The 21,265-nt window shown below is 42.4% G+C and overlaps 3 protein-coding genes across 3 annotated transcripts in view; 1 reads left to right on the forward strand and 2 right to left on the reverse strand.

Moving 5' to 3' along the window:
• Positions 1–13: 13 nt before the first annotated feature.
• On the reverse strand, positions 14–2,700 carry Mcm7 (minichromosome maintenance 7). Its single transcript, XM_017144551.3, has 5 exons — positions 2,527–2,700; positions 2,088–2,457; positions 1,527–2,028; positions 409–1,466; positions 14–352 (listed from the first exon to the last, which is right to left on the reverse strand). The coding sequence occupies exons 1-5, from the start codon at positions 2,555–2,557 to the stop codon at positions 151–153; spliced, it is 2,163 nt and encodes a 720-aa protein (XP_017000040.1). The 5' UTR covers positions 2,558–2,700; the 3' UTR covers positions 14–150.
• A 144-nt stretch (positions 2,701–2,844) lies between these two features.
• Positions 2,845–21,265, reverse strand: part of dally (division abnormally delayed protein) — a 68,187-nt gene continuing 49,766 nt past the window's right edge. Inside the window, exons 2-9 of the mRNA XM_017144520.3 lie at positions 17,996–18,139; positions 8,405–8,528; positions 7,869–8,336; positions 7,459–7,648; positions 6,605–6,777; positions 5,536–5,740; positions 5,334–5,472; positions 2,845–4,905 (exon numbers count right to left, since the gene is read on the reverse strand). Coding sequence (XP_017000009.2) covers positions 4,751–4,905; positions 5,334–5,472; positions 5,536–5,740; positions 6,605–6,777; positions 7,459–7,648; positions 7,869–8,336; positions 8,405–8,528; positions 17,996–18,139 — 1,598 coding nt within the window. The 3' untranslated portion in view covers positions 2,845–4,750. The remainder of the gene's footprint in view (positions 4,906–5,333; positions 5,473–5,535; positions 5,741–6,604; positions 6,778–7,458; positions 7,649–7,868; positions 8,337–8,404; positions 8,529–17,995; positions 18,140–21,265) is intronic.
• LOC108059315 (uncharacterized) lies at positions 5,793–6,593 on the forward strand. The gene is made up of 2 exons (XM_017144521.3): positions 5,793–5,965; positions 6,378–6,593. The coding sequence occupies exons 1-2, from the start codon at positions 5,882–5,884 to the stop codon at positions 6,504–6,506; spliced, it is 213 nt and encodes a 70-aa protein (XP_017000010.2). The 5' UTR covers positions 5,793–5,881; the 3' UTR covers positions 6,507–6,593.

Below are 21,265 nucleotides of genomic sequence, written 5' to 3' on the forward strand. Positions count from 1 at the left end.
AAGAATCCTCGAGTCAAATACAAAATGCTTATTTATTTATGACAATAATAAATGGTAAAGTGACAATGTATGAGAATTATGTTAACGATTGGCGATAAAGAGACAAAAACTTATGCACTAATTACGCATTAATACGATGAAAGAGGCGATCTACATGAAGGTGATCTTCGTGCGTCCCATGTTGACCTGCCACACATTGAGCTCCTCGTAGTCGTCGATGCATTTGTCCACCTGGTCGGGTTTAAAGCCCTTGGTGGTGCAGCGGTCCATGATGTCGCCGATCTTGACGGCCTTTCCAGAGCCTGCGAGTTCGCGGACAATGGCGAAAATGCGATCCGATGTGTTGGGAACACTAAAAAGGAATATTATTAGAATAAGAAGTCACAAAAAAGCTTTAACAAAACTCACTGTCCCTTCTGGTGCTCGTGGATCTGGTTCAGCGAATCCTTGGACATTTCCAGCAGACGCAGTGCCTCCGCAACATCATCCTTCTCCACGCTGTCGGAGAGACGCAACCTAGCCAAAGCGGTGGACAGGCGCAGGATACCGAGTAGATTACGGGCCGAGGTGAAGGTCATGTCCTTCTGGTTGCGCGCCTCCCGACGCAGCTCCACATAGGCGCCCACAATGTAGTCGGTTAGCTCGTCCGGAATGGTTGGATTCTTGCGCTTGCACAGGTTGATGTAGCGCCGCATGAGATTCATGTCCAGAGCCTTGACCCGCGTCGGCGGCTGTTTGCTGTGGCTGTGCACGTACGTGATGTGCTTGGCCAGCCGCAAATCGTTGTCCCGATCCGGTCGGTCCTGGATGAGCCACAGCAGATCGAAACGCGAGAGCAAAGCAGCGGGCAGCTGGATGTTCTGCTCGACGGTGCGACGGGGATTGTAGCGTCCGAAGGCGGGATTGGCGGCGGCCAGAATGGAAACGCGTGCATTCAGGGTGGTCATGATGCCCGCCTTGGCTATCGAGATGGTCTGCTGCTCCATCACCTCGTGTATGGCCGTTCGATCCTGATCGGCCATCTTATCGAACTCGTCAATGCAGCAAACTCCTTGATCTGCGAGAACAAGAGCTCCTCCTTCTAAAGTCATCTCGCCCGTAAGCGGATCTTTCATCACCGCAGCCGTAAGACCCACGCCCGAGGATCCGCGACCCGTTGTGTACTGCGATCGCACGGCCAACCGGCTGATGTAGCCCAGCAGCTGCGACTTGGCCACACCGGGATCGCCCATCAGACAGATGTTGATGTTGCCACGAATCTTCATGCCATCGGGGCGTTTGTCTACGCCTCCGACGAGGAGCAGCAGCAGCGCCTTCTTCACGTCCAAATGGCCGTAGATTTCGGGGGCCAGGCTGGTGGCCAGGCGCTCGTAGAAGTCATCCTGGGCCAGCTCCTCCAGCTCATCGGGCGTCAGCTCGGCGTCCTTGTCCGAGATCTCGTCGTTCTTGTTGATGCAAATGATGCGCTGGGGGGATAACGAAATATTTAAAGGATGAACAATGAATTTCAGGATAAGAAAACCTACGTGAGCTTGGAGGAATGTCTCCGAGAGCAGACCCTGAATCATCTGGGCGAAACCCGTGCGCATCAGTGGCAGAAACACACCGGATACCACGATATGATCGCCTGGCTGGGCCATTCGAGTGACTTCACCCCTGCACATGATGGTCATGCTGCGTGGGATGTGGCCCACGGGCACCTGGTCGCTGTGCTCCTGCATCTTGACCTCCTGGAACTTGACGAACTTGGAGCCACGCGTCTGTAGGTAAAGCCTGCCGCCCGCCTTGTTCACCCGGCAATCGTCCGAGGGACAATCGTGGACGGGCGTAAAGGAGAGCGAGTTGACGGGCTGATAGGTCTCGGAGCCACAGCGATCGCAGGTGTAGGTGGCCACCACCATCATGGGCTTGACCTCGGTGCAGCGGGTGACGATGCCGCGAACGGTGACCAGTTTGCCAATGTGCTGGGCCTTCACCTCGCGAATGGAGTGCGCTTTCTCCGTGGACAGGGGTTTGAAGCCCACTTCGCTGAGGGTATAAATAGATTGGTTGAAATTGAGAGGGAATACCTGGATTGGCCAACTTACAATCGCTTCATTAGCTCCGCGGGGAAGCTGTTCCGCTCGTCGCGCTGCTCCATGGGATTCCTCGTGCGCGTCTCCATCATCAGGCGGTGCTCAATGTACACATCCAGGGCATCCTTGGCGTGCACCTCCTGCTGCTTGTAGCTGGGCAGCAGTTCGGCAATCACATCGCTGAAAATCGAGGCATAACGCCGGCAATTGTCGATCACCGCCTCCGCGAGACTCTCGTTGAATTCCGCCAGGTCGTCCAGGTCGATGGTGATCAGTACCTGCTCCCGATGGGCCAGTTTAACCAACTGAGAGCCGTAGACGAACTCCTTCTTGCCATCGTCGTCGCACTTGCAGAATTCCGACAGGAAGGTCTTGATGGATTCTGTAAATTAGCAAAAATTAAACGATTGATTTTAGTGCCTCCAAAAGTAAGGAAGCTGTTTTTTCTCACCTCGATCCTGGGCATAGTCACGTCGAGCCATTTTGCGCTTGCTTCTTTTGTGTTTGCAACAATGAACAATAAACCGAGGACAGCTGCTGGGGAAAGTTGTTTTCAGAGACGCTGATTGCCGGGAAATGCGGGGAAAATAATGAAAATGCTTCCCGCCAAAAATGTGTTTGTTCAAAACAGTGTAACCGTACCGATAAACAGTAAAAATACCATGCGGCCATTGTTATTTATAATATGGTTCGTGTCCTAGGAACTCACCTCAACGCCTGGTGAATTTATCAGCGTTGCCACCCCCTCTACACCAAAAGACCGCGCTAATTTTGAATTTCAAATATTGACGTTTATTCAGGTTTTAAATGAAATTTACAAAAGTTTTCGTTCTCTGCCGTTGCACTCAATCAATCATAGCACTCTATGGCGCCTCGCTCTCAATAAACTTGCGTTGGACTCGCGTTTCTTGTTACATAATTATTTATTGGTTTTTAGGCATCTAAAAGTAGTACATTTATTTTTAGTGCAATTCTCGATTCGCATTGGTTATCTCCGAATAGATTTACAACGATGATTTGCTGCGTTTTGCGGTATACATAAGTTACAATTTAATATGTTGCGTTTACGTTTAACTTAAATATTATTAATCACATGCAATAGTTAAATAATAATGATACAAATAATAATTATACATAGTTCAACCAGCGCGCCCGCATTATGCGATATAATATGCCAATTTCAAGTTTGCGACGGCAGTTGGCGGCGCTGCTCCTTTGTTAATTTGCTACTAACTAAATTTGTTGTTATCGGTCAACTGTTTGCTTTTTACACGTTACGGGCTAATCGTTACACTTTACGCACTAGCATATAATTACGATTTAATTAGTTAATTCTTTTATGTGTATATATATATAGACTTCATTCTTATCGCTGGCGTCGTACTCGTATTAATGCATATTTCATATTCATTTGTATATATATATTTTGTTTGTTTTTCGTTTTTGTTTTTATTTTCTGTTTTTAGAGTGTCGCCAGCGCTGCTCTCTGGATTTGATTCAGCAGCGCTCTGCCCCACTGTAAAGTATCCGTTAGATTGCAACAATAGTTTCGTTTGAAATTGCAGATTGCGAATTTGCGAAATGCAAATTGCGAACCGTGATTTGTGCGCTGAACTCTGAATTTCCTGCACTCTCTGTCTCAGAACTCCGAGTGCTCTGTAAACACTAATTAGCTGAATGCATTTCATGACATTTCCCCAAGGTCTTCGCTCTTTGTTCATATAATTTAAATAATGCTACATATAATATACGTATATATCAATAGATTTTCATCGTTTTTTTTTCTTTTTCTTTTTTTTTCATTTGCGTATAAAGCTGTAAGTCTTCTAGTTTTTCCGTAAAGTGCGTTTACTCAACTAAATTCCATTCGTATGCATTTCGCGTCGATTGCCCAATTGATCAATTTCTAAATTGTTCGCATTCGGTCAGTTCGAAAGGTGTAGACAACAATAATTTCGTTTAGGTTTACGTTTAACATTCACTGAGGCTACAGCTAACAGATTTATATCCTTTACGTATAATATTTGTGATCGGTCCAAGAACTAGCCATTGAAAGTGGTGCCACGCCTCTGGTTTCTCTTCTCTGTTTACTTGCCTAATTACACCGAAAAAGGAACAACTTGCTTTGAACATTGAGCTTTATGCACTGTAGGCTATATATATTAACATGTATCGTATCTGATATCTGAGAACAAACTGCACACACTCTGTGGAAAGTGGAAGGGGTTCTGCCTATTCTGTTTAATTTTCGTATGGTTTATATTTAGCAGTTACTCGATTCGTTTGCAAACCTCCAACGCGTTTATATGGCACACAGGTCTAGTTGGAGTCGGCATGGAAATTCGATGAGCTCTGAATTTGGAAAAGCTAGAAGGAGAGGTGCGCCCCGAGTTTCAAGTTTCGCTTCTGGTGCGTAGATTGTTAGTCGATTTCGATTGCTAGATGAATGCGCTTAGGGCCTAATAAATTACTTGTAACAACTTAAGAATTACACAAATAATAATAATAATAATGATAATAGTTATTAATTAATGATCTAACTCGATTCTTGTGCATTTGCCGTTGCTGTTGCTCTTGCTCCATTTTGTAGTGGCCTCATCTCTCCTCGCCTTCGTCCGCCTTCCAATGGGGCCCGTTGTGTGCTTGGGTTCGATCCCTCGGCTGGGGCAGCATCCTTAACTACAACTACTGAAGAGCATTGTGACTAGAGTGAGGAGCATCCACGTCGCGGTGGCTGCCAGGGGGTTGGACCCACTGGTCTTGCCGTTCTCGCGCGACTCCACTTCGTTGGTCGTGGTGCCTTCGGTGTCCTCGATGGGCGTGTGGGGTCCTGAAAAGTAAATAAGACATGTTTTAGTTGGTTTAAGTATAGAAAGATATGGAAATAAAATAAGAATCGCCATACAAATTATTTCCTTAAAGCTATTTGGTCTAAAGATTAATCTAATCTGTTATTCGGATGGTTAAAATTGTATTACTTTCAAATTAAAATCATTTAATCAATCTCGAATATTTTAAAAAGTTTAAATGAAATGCTTATAAATAAACTAATTAAATAAAAATAGATTTTATGTCTTGAAAATATTTAATAAATATTAAACCTTCTCTAAACTGGTAACTGTACATTTATGAGCTTTATAAATTAAAAACAGAATATGTAACTTTTTAAAATTTGGTGCTAGATTTTAGCTGAAGATTATAATCAACAGGACATTACCAAATTCAATTTAAATGGAATAAATAGTGGAATAAACTTACCATCGCCGGAACCATCTCCGGAACCATGTGCGCCTCCGTACTCCTCCTCGTCGTCGCCGATCTGGCCCTCTCCGCCGCCGGAGCCCTCGGCCATATCGTTCTGGATGTCGTGCGACGCCTGTATGCTGTTCGAAGGTGCCTGTGAAAAGAAAGTGGTTGAATTAACAACAGCCCAACCATCTCAAAGATAGTTCCATCCTACCGCAGCTCCAATGTTCTTGCGGATCTTGATGAGCTTGTCGACCAGCTCGTTCAGCTGGCTGTCCTGGGCCTTCGAATTGAAGGGCACCTCGGGATTATAGCGCTGTTGATCGGTTCCCGCGCTGATCAGCAGCTGGGTGTAGTCCCCGAAGCGATCGCCTGTCCAGCAGGAGTGATCCTCGCGAGAGCGCTGCTCATCACAGAAGCTAAAAAATATTGTAAACTTAGCTAGCCTGCTTTTCAACTCATAAGAAATTTCCTATTTCGTTTTAGAAGTCTCCCAAAACAACTTTTGTGTGTTAATTCCCTTGTATAATTATACCCAACAAAAAAGAAAAATAAACAAAATGTTTAAGGAGCTGGTATTGTGGATGCACCGTATGGCCCACGACTTTTGCTTGGCTCGTCCAGTGACTCCGCCACCTCGGCATGTAAGTTTTTGATTTATAGGTCCCAAATATTATTAATTTCTGGTATTCAATGGTTTTGAATAAACATAGAATATGCTTTGCAGTATTTTTGGCTCGCGATTCCATGAAAAATTCCAATATAAAACATTTCGACAATTTCCGTAGAATAATTATAATGAAACATTTAATTTTTTGAGCAAATCAATATGATACAGAGCTATTTTAGTAGAAATATGGATGACCTATAGAGGTTTCTCTTTATAAAATTGTAGTGTAAACATATAAAATTCAGCGAAATAGCTAAATTTGTATATTCCTAAAAACAAAAATATTTTTAGAATTTCCAAAAAATATTATTTCACCACTAAAATTTTAGAAATCTATTATTAATCACCACTTAATGAAACATCATTTAATTATATATTTTTTTCAGGGCTGTCGGCTGCCAGTGAAGAATAGATTCTTTGCCAATTTGATATTCTTTGTTGCCATTGTAACACCGCTGTACTTTTGCCTGCTGAAGGATGTGATCGCCATGATCGCTGGGCCCAAGAAGCGCTAGTTTCCTGACATTACCCCAATTATAATTTACAAGTCATAGTTTGGTCAGTCACTGTAGTTAGTTATCAATACATTTTGTGGCATCGTTCGAGTACTCACTTGTCCACGATGGTCGTGTAGAACTCCTTGCTCTTGTCGATGGTGGAGAGGAAGATGACCATGCCCGGATCCGGGTCGGTGGCCCACTTGATGTTCTTGTGAGACGGAGGCCGCGCATCCGGCTCTCCGGACGAATAGGGCGTCAAACTGGGCATGCCGCACGTCTTCTTTACCTGGAAAACGAAGGGGGAACATTGTAATCCATGCAGTGCTCCGGTTTAAAGGGGGTTGGGGCTGGAGTTCCACTTCCACTTGCTAATCGCCACCGCTCATGCAAGGCGCACGTGTTTCCCCCCACCTGACCCATCATTAAGCCGCCCAGGTGCTCATCGCCCTGCATGTAAATTGTAAATTTCTGGCGGAACAGAGACTCCACTAGACTCCCCTCTAATTTAGCATTTTAAATTCCCTGCAACATGCCAATCATGCAAAGGGTATCAATTGGATGTCGTGTGTACGTTTAACAAGACCTCGAAATGCCAAAGATATTTTATAGAGGCTGCTTCCACTGCAGAACGAGTTCGAAGGCCGGAACTGAATTCCGATTCATTAAATTCACTTAAAATGTTCATAAATTAACTGGCAATTAAACCATTAAGCGAGCGTGTCCTTGATACGCAAGTTAACGAAATCGATCGCATCTTCAGATTACAGAAAAAAGGAAGAGCTGTGTCCTCGAAAGATAAATATAACTAAACAGCATTTAATTTAATTGATTTTTAGTAAAATTCTTAAAACTGTCTTTTTGATAATATTAGAAACTAATTAATTTTTAAATACAACTTTAAATATTCTGTTCATGTTTTCTCTAGTTAATTTGTAGTCCCCTTGAACCATTTTATCACTCCACTTACCTTCTGTTCCAACTCAGGGCCATTGTGCATGGCAGCCATAATTGAATCGGAGAAATAGCTCTGCAGGTGCTTGATGACGTTGATGATGCCGCTGTCCGAGAGAATGTGGGTGGTGACCAGGTTGTTAAGCGCATCCACCACACTCGACCAAGGGCTGTCCAGCAGACCAGCAAGCTCCGCCGAGCAGCCACTGAAGATCATAAAAGAAGTACATAAAGTACAAAGTTAATAAGGTTACTAAAATACCACCTTATATCTCATTGAAACAATTTACTTGTTAAATATTTTAAATAAATATTATAGAAGATAAAAATCGTTCTATGGGTTTTTAATTTACTATTATACAATTAAAAATAAAAATACATTTTTAAAATTTTAAAACCAACTCCTAATACCCCTTCCCCACTTACCGCATCACGTTTTTGCAGTAGCCGTCGCACAGTATCGTTTCGCTCCTCGAATCGTGGCCGCTGCAGTGGGGGCAATAGTGCATCTTGAGGAGCTGCACCTTGCACGTCTCGGTCAACTGCTTGCCATAGAGCTCATCGGCCTCACTGAGAACCTCGGCGGCCTGGAGCAGGGCGTTCATGAAGACATTGGACATGTAGACACTCCTGCCCAGGGTGACCTGCAGCTGGCGCGGAATGTCCCCGAAGGGATGCAGCTCGTCAAAGTTGTGCTGCAGACAGCTGACATAGTCCTCGTGCAGATCACCGAACTTCTCCTTGGACAGATGCACCACTTGGTGGTAGGCAACCGGGAAGAGCTGGACGAAGAAGCTCCGCACAGCCTCCTCCAAGTTGCTCTGAACACTTGCCAATCCTCGCCTGCTTAGCTGTCCATTGCTGTTCGTGTAGTTCGAGGCGTAATTTAAATGACTGAAGGAGAAAAAACTCGGTTAGATTTCAATTAATTAAATTTATAAGTTTAGTTTTCCCCCACTTACTTCATGATTTCGTTGTACAACTGATGGATCATCATCCGCGAGGTGGGCACCATACGGGTGTAGACCTTTGCGAACAGCGAGTGGGTCATGTTCTCCGAAATGTGGGCCAATTCCAGGACGTGACCTGCCGCAAGAAAAAAAGAAATGAAATGGCATCCATGAAAGTATTGTTATGGTTATTGTTATTCCTAGCGAAATTTAATCACTTTGCCGCCAAAGTTTTCCCCTGCTGGGATTTTTGCTGGTAACTTTCGCCCTAATGGACTGGCTGGGATTTCCGCCCACTTGGAAAAAATAATTGTTGCCATTGCTCTTTATCTCTGTGTAGGGGTAAGCTTTTAGTTAATGAAATACAATTTAATATGACTGTTGGCATTGCCTGGCCAAGTGAAATATGAATAAACTTGGTGGAAATAAAAGTTGCAATTTACTAGGTTTGGGTTAAGGGGTAAAAAAGAGAGATATTTATATTAGTTACTCGTAGAGGGAAAGGGTTTAGTGTACGCCTATTGTGGAGCTTATTGAAGTGTAGAAGAACATTTTAAAATCGATTCTGTTTACTTTCTGCTTCCATATTTCTAGCATATATCTATTAAATCTTATCCCAGCCTTTAATGGCCAGCTATCGAATACTATCTATAATCTGTCAATCATTTCGCAAATCACGCGGTTCAGGTTGATAAATTCGCTTAATATTCAGACACTAATCACACAGCTGAGCGTAAGAAAAACCAAATGCGACACAATGTTATCTGTCAAGGTGTCAGCGGCAGTTGTGCGAATTGATTTGGATACACAGATTGGCTATCGATACAAAGAGATACAATAAACACACTCCTCTGGCAGCCTGTCATTAGTGCAGATTACAAATGGCCAAGGCCAGATAGCCATGGCTATATAGTATATTCGGATATACATACAATCGAGGGAAACTGTCAAATCGGCGTGTGATTTCTGACACACAAACAACACGCCTCCTTTCGGCCCCTGACAAATTCTAAATTGCAATACGCTGTCTTGTATATCGTTTTCAAACGAAAGTGTCAATCTTTCTGTTAATTGGCAACAAAAGAACGGAGAGCGAAGAACAACAAAATACACACATTTCCAGATTTGTTCTTTATTTTTTCTGTATGTTGCGGCTCATTTTGATTTTGATGTTGGAGCATTTCCGTTCTCAGCGTTTGAATAAGTCTTTGTGTCTGCTTGTTTTTGGGCTTGGCTCGGAGCGGTGTCGATGTGTCAGGGTCTGAAGTTTGGGGTCTGCACTCCGTTTGGGGTCCGCTTTATCGGCTAATGGCCTTTGATGCGTCATCCGTGGCGAGCAGAGTTTACCCTTTTTAATTAGCAAAACTTACGAGCTGGGGTTCCAATATTTGGGTAGGCAAATCGTTGAGAAGGGGATACAGAATGCCCATCAATTCGGTAGGGTCTCGGATCAAAATAGCTTTTAAGTGTGACAGATTAAGGGAAGATTCCCGAAAATCTAATAAAAATTTTTAGCCATCTCAAACGATGGTTAAATGGTTTTTACACTTAATAATTTTAGATCTATAATATTTTTATTTGTGTTTTCTGGATTTTTGAATACTAATTTCCTGGGTTGTGATTATTATAGTTATCTATTAATTTTTTTGGATTGTTTATTTATAATAAAAAAATTGTTTATAGATAAGTGATTAATTGTTTTGAATTGTTTTTACTTAATAAAAAAATTGTTTATAGCTACATAAGTGATTAGTTTTATCATTAATCCTATTTGTTTATTGTTTTAATTTGCATCCCTACATTTAATAGTTTTTTAAATGAAAACCCAAATAAATTAATAAAGACAAATAAGAGTTAATATAATATTTTGGCAGTGGTTTAAGAGAGGAGCAATTGGTGAACCTGCTAATCGCTCGACAGTGGATGGCAATTGCGCAGGATGCGATAAAACAATGCCAGCCAATTAATTTAACGCGTTTGCGATACAAAGAAGCAATAAGAACGTCGGAATCCAGATACTTGATACCCAATGCCCCATAGGTAGTGAAGGAGATTCAAGGGGGGAACTCGCACATCCTGTCGCTAATCTCATTGACGTGGCATAGTTAAAATGGAGCGTCGACTGGCGGAAACATTTAATTATTAACACGCCGCGTCGAACGTGTTGATGCGCTGGGATAAATAGAGAGATATATGGCGGTATATATTCTCACACTGTGCGACACCGGGAACTGGGCTGATCGATTGGCTCATTAAATCGGCGCGAGAAGGCGCTCAAAGTAAACCATTAGATGCCGGGAGAGGAAGTGCGGATGCAGACGACAATTACATGACTGACATGCCTAAAATGGCTTCCATTGCGGGTAAATATTCACATCCCCAGCAGCCGAGGCAATTTCCCCCATCCGGATTCCCAGACTCCTTTCGAGGGATACTTTTCGGCTAGATGCGGTAGCATTTCCCTCGATCCTATGCCTAATTGCAATTTTAATGAACTGAACAGAGAGGCATTGTCAGTGGGGAATTGCTGAGAGCAGCCAACGCTGCGTATGCTCGATATGCATATTATTGCAGCTGCCTTTGTTGGCTTAATACGCTCAATTAAGTTTCGGGGCCCACACACTCGAACACACTCAGCCGCCTCAGGTGGCATGCATTTGTATCTTTGTATCTCATAAATTGTTAACTCAGCACTTCACCTGCGGGCTCACACAAAACTACAAATGCAATTTGCTGGACGTTTGCGTTGGGTCCTCGGATTGTTGGATTGTTGGATCGTTGGGTTGTGCAACTAATTGCAATTTCTGTCCAGCTCTATCTCAAATCTCCATCTTGCCCTCTTCCTTTCGACCACCTTTGACAATTAACCAAGGGCATTTTTACTGTGGCCAGGAATATAGCCAACCGTATATATGTAGTTCGTATCTATGCTCGACCAGCAATCAAATATAAAGCAGGCCAAATGGCTTTCCCAATGAAACATGAAAATTTCATTAAGCTGGTGCTTTTTTCTCTTACTTTTTTTTAAGACCTTCCGGGTGGGAGAAAAACGGCAAAGGGATCCACGCTCGTCACACATGGAAAATCGCACTAATGGGCAAACAGACAATGAAATTGAATTAGACAACAAAGTGCGGCCAGTGTAGTTGGCGGAGGAAGGACGAAGGGGCAAGGAGCTCTTTTCACTCCCATCGCAAGCCGAAAACCAAGCCCATGACCAGACACTAAAAATCCATTCATATAAATGGTAAGTTTCGTCGTTACACGGTGGAAAAGTAAAAAAAAATTAAATATATTAAAATATTAAAATAATACTAAGGCTAAAATAATACACATATAGAGGAGCTACAATTTTTATCAGTTTTCAAAAGGGTTACTAAATATTTTTCAGAAATGTGAGAAGAATAGAAACAATTAACACCGTTTCAAAATACTTTTTTAAAAATTTGTATCATAAATTCTTTTTTTTTTGTTTAGGAACCTGTTTTATATAGATGAACATTTATTTTTAGTCCTATTAATTTTTAGCTCTGTATTTCTTAGCTATTCGCATAGAGCAAATATCGGAAAAGGCTTTGACTGGCTCTTTGGCTTCATTGCTTCATTAGAAGTCGGCGGTTGGCAGGCAGGAGCGAGATTAGCATGCCAAGTTTAAAGGCTGCGACCGGTTTGGGATTTGGTTTCGCATTCGGATGGGGATTCGTGGCCCGGGGCAAGCCCCAAAACGGTGCGAGAGGCGGCGAGGGCGGTGGAGGAGGCGGGGGGCAGTGGCAGATGCGACCGCGGTCCACAGGCGGTGTTGTTGTTTCCCACGGCTTGGCAAACTGGGCAAAAATATGCAGCACACACACTCACCGAAGGCGAGCACAGCCCACAGGTTTAGTTTTATTTTGCCCGCTTTTTCCCTGCCGCTTTGTATTTTTATATATATTCTTCCCTTTTTTATTTGTATTTTGCTTCTTTTTTTATGCTGTTTGTGAACGAAGTTCTTTGCTCCTCGGGGCACCGGGAACATTGCTGTTTGTTTGTATTTTGTTTGTTGCCTGCGTTCCTGTGCGGATATTACAATTTTAGTATCTGCCGCATTTTTTATTTGCATTTTATATGCATGTATTTGCCCACTATCCCAACTGCGGTATCCGTTGCCGCCTTATGAATGCCACAGCAACTTTGTTAGTGCTCTTCATTTCTTCCTCCGCTTCTTTCCTTTTTTTTTGCTCTTTGCCGTTCGGCGGGCTTAGCTTTTTAGCCGCGTTTAGCTGGGTTCTGAACTGTTGCAACTTTTTTCCCGGCCCTGAAGTCGCCTTCTTCGTCGTCTGTCCGTCTGGCGGGAGCAGTTCTCTTGGCTTGGTGACCACCGGCCAAGAGTTATATTTTTTCTCTCAATAGTGATTGAAAATATTAAAACCAAATAACCGCTTAAGCATCTTATGTTTATTTATTCAATTTTTTAGAAACAATTTTTTGTTCAATACTTTAGTATTCCTAATCTTAATTTTTAACCAAAAAATATCTGTATTTTGTCCGAAACAATAAAACAAATTGTCCAGATTTGGAAATTTATATCCTGTGGACTTCGTATTTAAATTCCACATCGATTTGCGTTCGAATCTAGTAACTTTAATTTTAGACTAATTTTTTGAAAAAACATGAAGAAACCCCTTATAAAATATGCAAAAATATATCAAAATATAAATTTTTTTTAATCTACCCAAAAAAGACGGGGATCGTTAGCTTAGATTGTTAGCTTCTAAAAACAGTAATTCTTTTAGCTAAGTGACTCTATTTATCCAAATTACGACAAAAAACACCAAGAAAAGTTATGGTACTTGCATTAATTTCTCATCATTAATTTTCAACTCAAAAATCGTTATTTAACCCCCTAGAAAAATCCAGATCAAATCATCTTTGACAGTTATAATCGTCTGAAAGCATGTTTCCCTCTCCCAAGAACCTACATATAATTTTCACGAGATTCGCTTACCTCCTTGAGCACTCTCCGCTCCACTGCAGCATCTGGTGACCCAACCCAACCCAACGCAATCCAATCCAATGCAACCCACTGTGCGTGGCAGGCAGCTTAAGTGCATGTATTGTAACTAGCTATCTGGATGCCAAGTTGGCACGCCCCTTCGGCAGAGTACCCGACCATCCATCCTTCCATCCTCAACCAGCCAGCAATTCAGCCATCCGGCCATCCAACCAACCATCTAGCTATCCAACTCGCCACTCCAACAGCTGTGAGCCCTGCGGCAATCTGCTCTTGGCAGGCAGACTCATCTTATCCTAACCCCATAGCATACCCATACCTTAACCCATACCCATAGCATCCGATCCAGAGGAGCCTCGACTGGAGCCCCTACACAATGTCAAAGTAATTGGATGACTTTTCATTGTTGGAGCCGGGCATTAAGGGGCGGGGGAGTGGAGTTCCCCGACTTGAGGTCGACCTTTTTCGGCTTAGCTCCGCTCTGACATATTGAAGTGCTTCAAAGCATATGCATCAATTGGCCGGAGCATGGGAGTTATTTGATCTGGCATGTTTCTCCGAGACTCCGAGTTGCAGTCCCATCCCAAAACTGGCTGTATTAAGTTGCCTTCCGTTTTTGGTGGCGCGTTAATTACAAGCGCGAGCTTTCAGCGTTTAATTTGCCAAGCAACTAATTATGGCAATTATATATGCACACAAATGGCGATATTCGAACGCGAGTGGTAGACAAAATGGCATCGGCTGTGTTTGTTTTTAAGACTCTGTTAATTAATGAAACGAGTGGAAATCAAAGTTTAATGACGGCTCCATTAGTAATTCGGCATTTGCTTTGTCAAGCACGCAAAAAATTATAGATCTTCCAAGATCTTCGGAGATCTTTCAACTAGAATGACAACTGGTTTTAGTCGGGGGCGTTTTTTTCAGCCGCACGATCTGCAGGTGTTCGCTGGCTCTGAACTTCAGTTTCCTGTCGATTTCATTGAGAAATCGAAGCTGGAGTCTGAAGGTCGCCTCTACAAAATGAAGCAAAAAATTGAATCGTAAACATGAGAGGAAAAAGAGCGGTTGTGAACGAGTTTGGACTAAAAATAAAACTTCAGAGCTGAGATGATTTATTTAAAGAGGTTTTAGCTAAGACTGAGCTTAATTTTATTTGGTCAAAAGAGAACAAAAAATTAATAGATAAATATTTAAACATTTAAGGCATCCTATTTTTGTGCCACCAAATCCGAAATGGTTCTCAATACGTCAAGAAAAGTGCAGCTCTTAACTGGGGATTGCCAACTGTGCCGCCTCAATCATACTAAAACCTAATGACAACAACAGGAAACTTTGGACCTGCCACTGCAACAACTTGGGGCAGCAACCACCCCCTTTCCCCTCCGCACAGCCTGCACATTTTGTGTGACAAGGCAAACAAAAGCCGGCTAACAAGCGATGGCGGCCAAAAAACCACTTTAGCCGTAAAGACAAGAAGGCAGCTCGGGCAAAGCACAAGATATGGCCGAAAAGACTTAAGCCTGGCCCGAGTTAAAAATGCGAGGGGAAGAGGAAAGGGGCGAAAGTTGCAAGTCGCTAGTTGCAACTTATGAAAGTGCACGCATTGCTGCTGCAGCTGCCGTGGCTGCCACAAAAATAAAGAAATAATTTCTGCAGTTCCCATTTCTTTTTTTTTGCTGTTTTTGTGTTTCTGTTTGTTTTTGTTTAGTTTAAAGGGGCAAAAGTTGTGCTGGCAGAGCAGTAAGTCAGCATTTGGAACTTTTATGCAGGCGCACGCCCCTGCACACAGCAGGGGTGGGGTGCAAAAAGGGGGTTAGGGGGGCAGGTAAGAAGAGGGGGTGGAGATATTTTGCAGCCAAACGCATTAAGCGCGTGAGCAACACACCAAGACGACAATGACAGTAAACAGAGCGAAAAAAAAATATTTAATTGCAAAATTAAAAAAAAATAGTTAGATAATAAGATAATTATTCTATTAAACTTCTTAAATTTAATTCAATTAAAATACTTGAAAACTATTAATAAACAAAACAAAGAAAATCATGAGTGAATAAAGATATACTTCTAAAGTTCAAATAAACACTTAATTTAATCATTCAAAAATACTGATAATTGAAATAATAAGGTTACTATCGATTGACATAATTAAATGTTGATGTCATCTCATAAACATCATTATAACTTTGGTAATATTTTTTTCCAGTGATGATGGTACCACGAAAGTAGCAGTAATGATAAAGATGATGATGATGGTGGTGACGACGGCTACGTGGTAAATGCAATGGCAACGCATCGCATTGGGGATCGGGGAGATATGGGGAATCTGGGGATCTGCGGATTGGGGTTATTTGGAAGCCCGGGCCCATATAATTCTTAAGCTGCGAAACGTGTTTAAACACGCAAATACTTGCTTAAAAATAATTCCCCAAACAAAGCAGGCCAGCACAAAGGCAGCCAAGTTAAAGCGAGAGGGCAGGAGTCGCCACAATGGGCGCGGAAACGGAAGGGGCGTGGCACTTGGGGGCGGATGAGCTGCAACCGGAAGGGGCGAATAGGGAGAGGGGCCATTTTTCGAACAGGAAGGAAGCCCCGGCTTGTATTGCATATGCCACAAGCTGTTGTAGTTGGCAAGTTTATGGTACAAAATAGAAATATGCATTTATTTCGCATACCATAATATTTTATGCGTTAGGAGAGCAGGAGAAAGAGAGCAATAACACCAACGATTGCCAAGAAATGCATAAAGTTTTATAGTTGCGCATTTTTCGGGAGTCTGGGGTGCTGTTTTCCCCATTCCCAAAGGAGAACATCACGCATACGCCGGGTGTTCTCGGAGCAAGTAAATCAATTTTTATGGCCACTCTGCTGCAACTAAGGGAAACGCGTGCCATCGCAACGACTCGCCGATAAGCACAAGAGTACGTCGTTTGGGCCAGAAGTTTTTGGCCAACAAGAAACCCGTTATCAGCGGCAGACAAGCAAATGTATTCAGCTACCCATTAACCGTCAGTCAGCCCAATATTTACACAGAATATATACATAAGTTGAATCAATTAGCCAACTGTTTCATAAATCTTACCCAGCATTAGCTGCACCCCATTCATCCATCAATCGATCGTATAGTATTTCATTCGGCTCATAAAAGCAAATAAATTGCTCTCGCAATTGGTTTTAAATAATTATAATTTGTTATATTGCCCGATTGTTAGTCTAAATGACTTTGCCGATTGCATTTTAATTTTTTTGCTAGCTTTGTTTATCTAATAAAACGTGCGACTGTTCAGTGTTTGCCTTCTGTGTGACATCATTGTGTGCTGAATTCTACAATGCAAATTGAATGCTAATTGTTTGAGGAATACTCTGCATTTCGAGTATATTCGAAATTATTGTGCCCCTGGGGTTTTATTTGTTATCGCTTTGCAGACGATAACAATTTAATGGCCAGTAAAATTTTTGAGAATTAATTAAATTCTGTGATTTTGTCGTCCATTAACAAATTGATCAATTTAATACCCAAGTAGCGTTTACTCATACCCAAAGTCTTTAATGAATATTGTGTTCTTTGCAGTCATTTAGCCAAAAGGAAGCCTCAAAACTTAATGAGCCCCCATCCGAATGAATCAATGGGTTTCGCATAAATTAAGCTGATGACAACACACAAAATGCAAACAAATTCGCCAAATGTATTTATATAAATTGCGGATCCGCTCGAACATGCAGTATATACCCGAATATGTGTGGGCATTTCATTTCTGTATACAACGAGGAGGGCGTGTTTAAAGTCTCTTCGAATGCGCGCCCATTTCCAAGAATTGCAGACTCAGAGGCCGGCGAGAACAACAATGAACAACGGCAGCAGCAGCAGCAGCAACATCACAGCGGCAACAGCAACATCGCAACGGCACCGGCAGCACCCCGAAAATTGTGCCTTAAAGTGAAGCGAGATTTACAGCATGTACGACAACAATTTGCTGGCATTGTGTGAAAAGGGGCAGCCCCCAAGGGGAGGATGGAAGGGGGGTCCCAGGGGCGTGGCAGCCCCAAAACGTGACCCAGACAAAGTTTGCGAAATTGTCTAAAAAGGGACAGCGGTCACGCCAGCAACAACAACAACTGCAGAGAGCAGAAAGCAGGGACTACAATATTATTTAATGCCTTTTTAATTAGATGCAGTCAGAGTCGCGTTCGCTGCATTTTAAAACAGTCCCGGCTCGGTTATGGTTATGAATCCTTATATACAATATACCCGCCCGAGGTAGAGATATTTTTTTATTTCAGGGTTTATTATACAGTCGCTTTGATCTGCATACAAATTCAAATTACAAATCAATTTCGCATTTCGCGTTTCAAGTTTAATTTGGTTAGCTCACTTCGCAGATTGCGAGCCCAACTTTTTATCGTCATAATTCTGCGCCGAGCCAGATGAATTTGCATATGATAAATTATTTATTGCCACGAGGCGAATGAAAAACTTTTCAGACTCTTTGGCCAGAGATTTGCATAGAAAGGCATTTTGCCTGCTTTCGATTTCACTTTAGCCCCCGGCTCAGTCCCCACTAATCCTTTCTGCTTTCTGGCCGCCTCCCTTACAAAGATCTACTCATCGTACTCACTCTGGAATTGTTTGGCATTCTTCTCGAGGATTCCGCGCAGGCTGCTGGTATGGTGATGCAGGAGAAGCTCGAATTTTCCGGCGGCTTTGTCACGCAGCTCCAGCTCCGTGGCATTATTGCAGCAGTTGCCGCCGCAAATGGCGCCTGGAAAATTAAAAATAAGAGGGGGATGAGTAGAGATTAGCAACTTAGATTAGGTACCTTAGGAATCAAAGAAAATAATGAGTATATTACGGAGTTTATGTCTGGAAAATAAGTATAGTTTCCATAAAACTTCTTTACCCGCTTTAAATAATAGAAATAAACTCTAAATCATTTCTATATATCTTGCTGTGAAGTAACAAGACCCTTTTATCCATTCATTCCTGTAAAATCAGGGAAATTAATGATGATTTAACGTTTCAATATAACTTTTTTACCGCTTTTGAATAATATAAATAATCATAAAATCATTTTTATATCTTGTTGGTGAGTAATAAGACCCGTTTATCCATTACCTTAAAAATGAGAGAATTTATTGAACTTCTGTACCCCTTCAAATATCAAAAATTATCATTAAATCATTTCTTTATCTTGCTGTTAAGTAATAATACTCCTTTACGCGCTTTAAAATTCAGAAATAAAAATAAAACAAAATTCTATATCTTGCTGTGAAGTAATTTCCATCATCCCAGCTCATCTTCCGTTGCATCATTATGAAACGCCTGCTGCGCCTATATCATTTTCGAATTATCGCACAAATCAAATATTTACTCATGGCTTTGTGGCTGTGTGTGTGGGCGAGTGGGTTGTCTCGTTTAATTGTTTATGGCTTTAAAATGGCAGTGGGCGTGTTGGCCAGCTCGGCTGCAGCAACAATAAAGTGGCCGATAGTTTCCGATTCACGGCGTGGGCTCAGCCGTTTACAATTTACAATATATAAATGCACAGGCCAGAAGTAGGAACCGAGTTGGCCAGCCTGTTTCATCACTGGCGGTCGCGTTAATAACTTTTAAATTGCTCATAATTGCAATTATTTTTCTTTTTAGTTGGCTAAACGACACAATCGGAGCAGTTTGGCCCATAAAACTCGCAGCGGGCAATGATTGTTTTTTCAGCTGCCACTGAAATACGAGCTTATTCCACTAATGACAATGGATAATGGATAAGCGAGGAAAGAAAAGTGGGCTAAAACGATTTTCAACTTACTAATCGTTGTGCCCCAGAAAAAAAGAGAGTCTAATGAAAGAAATGGGGAAACAAAAACCAAGACAGGACAAAAAGACTGCTGATTGCAAGGGCTTATTGAAAGGGAATTGTCTGCCTTTCCTTTCCGTATCTCCAAGATACTTTTCCATTCTGATCTACGAAATGCAACACACTCATAAGTGTTAATGAGGGGGGAATTCCCCGCACTGCTGGTGCCATAAATTAGTAGAGAAACAAATCGTGTGACAGGCTTTTTATGACAACTGCAATGACAACAGCAGATACGAATTTTATGGACGTCTGCCCCTCCGTCTTTGTCGTTTATAATTTAAATTAATGGCTTTTACACGATGTTCGAAGCGCCTACAATCTCTCATATGCATATCGGCTGAGTGCCCCGATTCGGTGGCCATATGTTGCTGTCGTAAAATTAGCAAACGAAATGAATGAATTCCACAAAAGCTGAAAATGCAAATGCAGATGCAGTCAGCGTCTATTTTGGGTTAACTAATGGCAGGCATCAATAGTTGCAGTTAACCGCCGGGGCCATGACACATTTTTCCGTTCGGCCTGGAAAATGAAATGGAAAACGACAGTAGACAACAGACAAGTTGGCTCAAAGCCATCGCCCCAAGTGATATCAATATCCCCTTCATTCAGTCGAATTGACCTGCTGCCAGTCAGTCAATCAAAACCCGACAGAGACGAAAGCCAAACAGATTTTAGTTATGTGCCATCGATTTGCGAGCTGTTTGGGCTCCTCGAGTGGCCGAAAAGGATTTGCCTCGCCTCGCAAGATCCCTGCGCTTGCATTGTATAAGCCATCGATTGGGGGCTCCTTTTGGCCATGATGTGTTTATGCGTTCTTGCAACTGCTCGGCCATAAATCGGTCCAAGAGCAGAGGGTAGCCGCATGGCAGTTGGCCAGAAGCCCGGGCGTCACTCAGCCAGCGAGTCAGTCTGTCTAGGGGGAAAACAAAAAATATACAGGAAAAGCGAGGGCAAAACGAAGGAAAAGTGAAAAACGGAAGACCGGGCAAGTTAAACCTGCCCCTCCGACAATGCTGGAATTCTTCGCTTTCGAGCGTTCCGCCTTCAACTCTTTTTTCTGTGGCTCAAGAGCTCAAAACTCGAGCAGCAGAAATTCAATTCAATTGCTGCAACGTGCCGGCATACAGATGCACACTAGCACACCAACAGGACCTGCATGCATGCATACATATATCATGTCGTGGCCCAGAAAAGTATGCTATGGCAAACGGTTTCTGGCAACGGACGGCCAAATTGCAAAGGATCGTGAAGGGAGGCCCAAAGTGGAGAACTGGGAAGCTCCGAGAATAGAGAGATGAATCAGCACTAAGAGAAAAAGTACAGCACTAGAAATAAAACTATAAAATTATCGATATTTTCGATATTTTCACAATATTGATTCGATAATATCAATTTGGAAACACATATTAAATATCGAGAAATAGTAAACTGCCGATATTTTTTCATAATCAAATTTGAAAGGGTAAAATAAATAGATTATAGCTTATTTAGAATATTAAAAAATATATAGTAAATAACTTTAATAAATTATTTGACATAAACGAATTTCACATATTTGATACTTTTTCTCCTTGTGCTATTGTTAGTTATTTTTGGCCGTGCTTCAAAGGGAAATGGAAGGGGTGTAAAAAATGCAAATCTCATGCATGGCCAGAAAATGCTCTGCCAAAAATACCAAGGAACGGCCCTGACCGCAAAAAAGGCGGGGGGAGTGGCAAGTGAGGGGGTACCAGTGGCCCCATTACGCCTCCCCCTCTCCACCTCCCCATCTCCGCCCCTGTGCTACTGTCTCTCTATATTTTCAGGCCTTGTTTTCCAGCCTGTCACCGCAAATGCAACTGACGACGTGTGCGAATTTGTTTACTGTAATTGTCTTCACTGTAAAAAGGGGGAAGGGGGTGGGGGAGTGCGGGTGGATTGCACACACGAACACTCTGCCACACGCACTCACACACCTACATACATATTTAAACCATATATATCCATTGAGATAGGCTCTGGCTCTGTGGTTACTTGTCTTTTGGCATTAGC

This window comes from Drosophila takahashii, chromosome 3L, assembly GCF_030179915.1.
Source record: "Drosophila takahashii strain IR98-3 E-12201 chromosome 3L, DtakHiC1v2, whole genome shotgun sequence".
In the NCBI taxonomy this organism is placed as follows: Eukaryota; Metazoa; Arthropoda; class Insecta; order Diptera; family Drosophilidae; genus Drosophila; species Drosophila takahashii.

Bases quoted from the DNA above. Each gene is read 5' to 3' on its own strand.
- Mcm7 (XM_017144551.3), bottom strand. From the start codon at position 2,557: ATGGCTCGACGTGACTATGCCCAGGATCGAG. The intron at 2,458-2,526 runs GTGAGAAAAAAC...GCTAATTTACAG, and splicing joins TGACTATGCCCAGGATCGAG to AATCCATCAAGACCTTCCTG. The intron at 1,467-1,526 runs GTAGGTTTTCTT...TTATCCCCCCAG, and splicing joins AGACATTCCTCCAAGCTCAC to CGCATCATTTGCATCAACAA.
- LOC108059315 (XM_017144521.3), top strand. From the start codon at position 5,882: ATGTTTAAGGAGCTGGTATTGTGGATGCACCGTATGGCCCACGACTTT. The intron at 5,966-6,377 runs GTAAGTTTTTGA...TATTTTTTTCAG, and splicing joins TGACTCCGCCACCTCGGCAT to GGCTGTCGGCTGCCAGTGAA.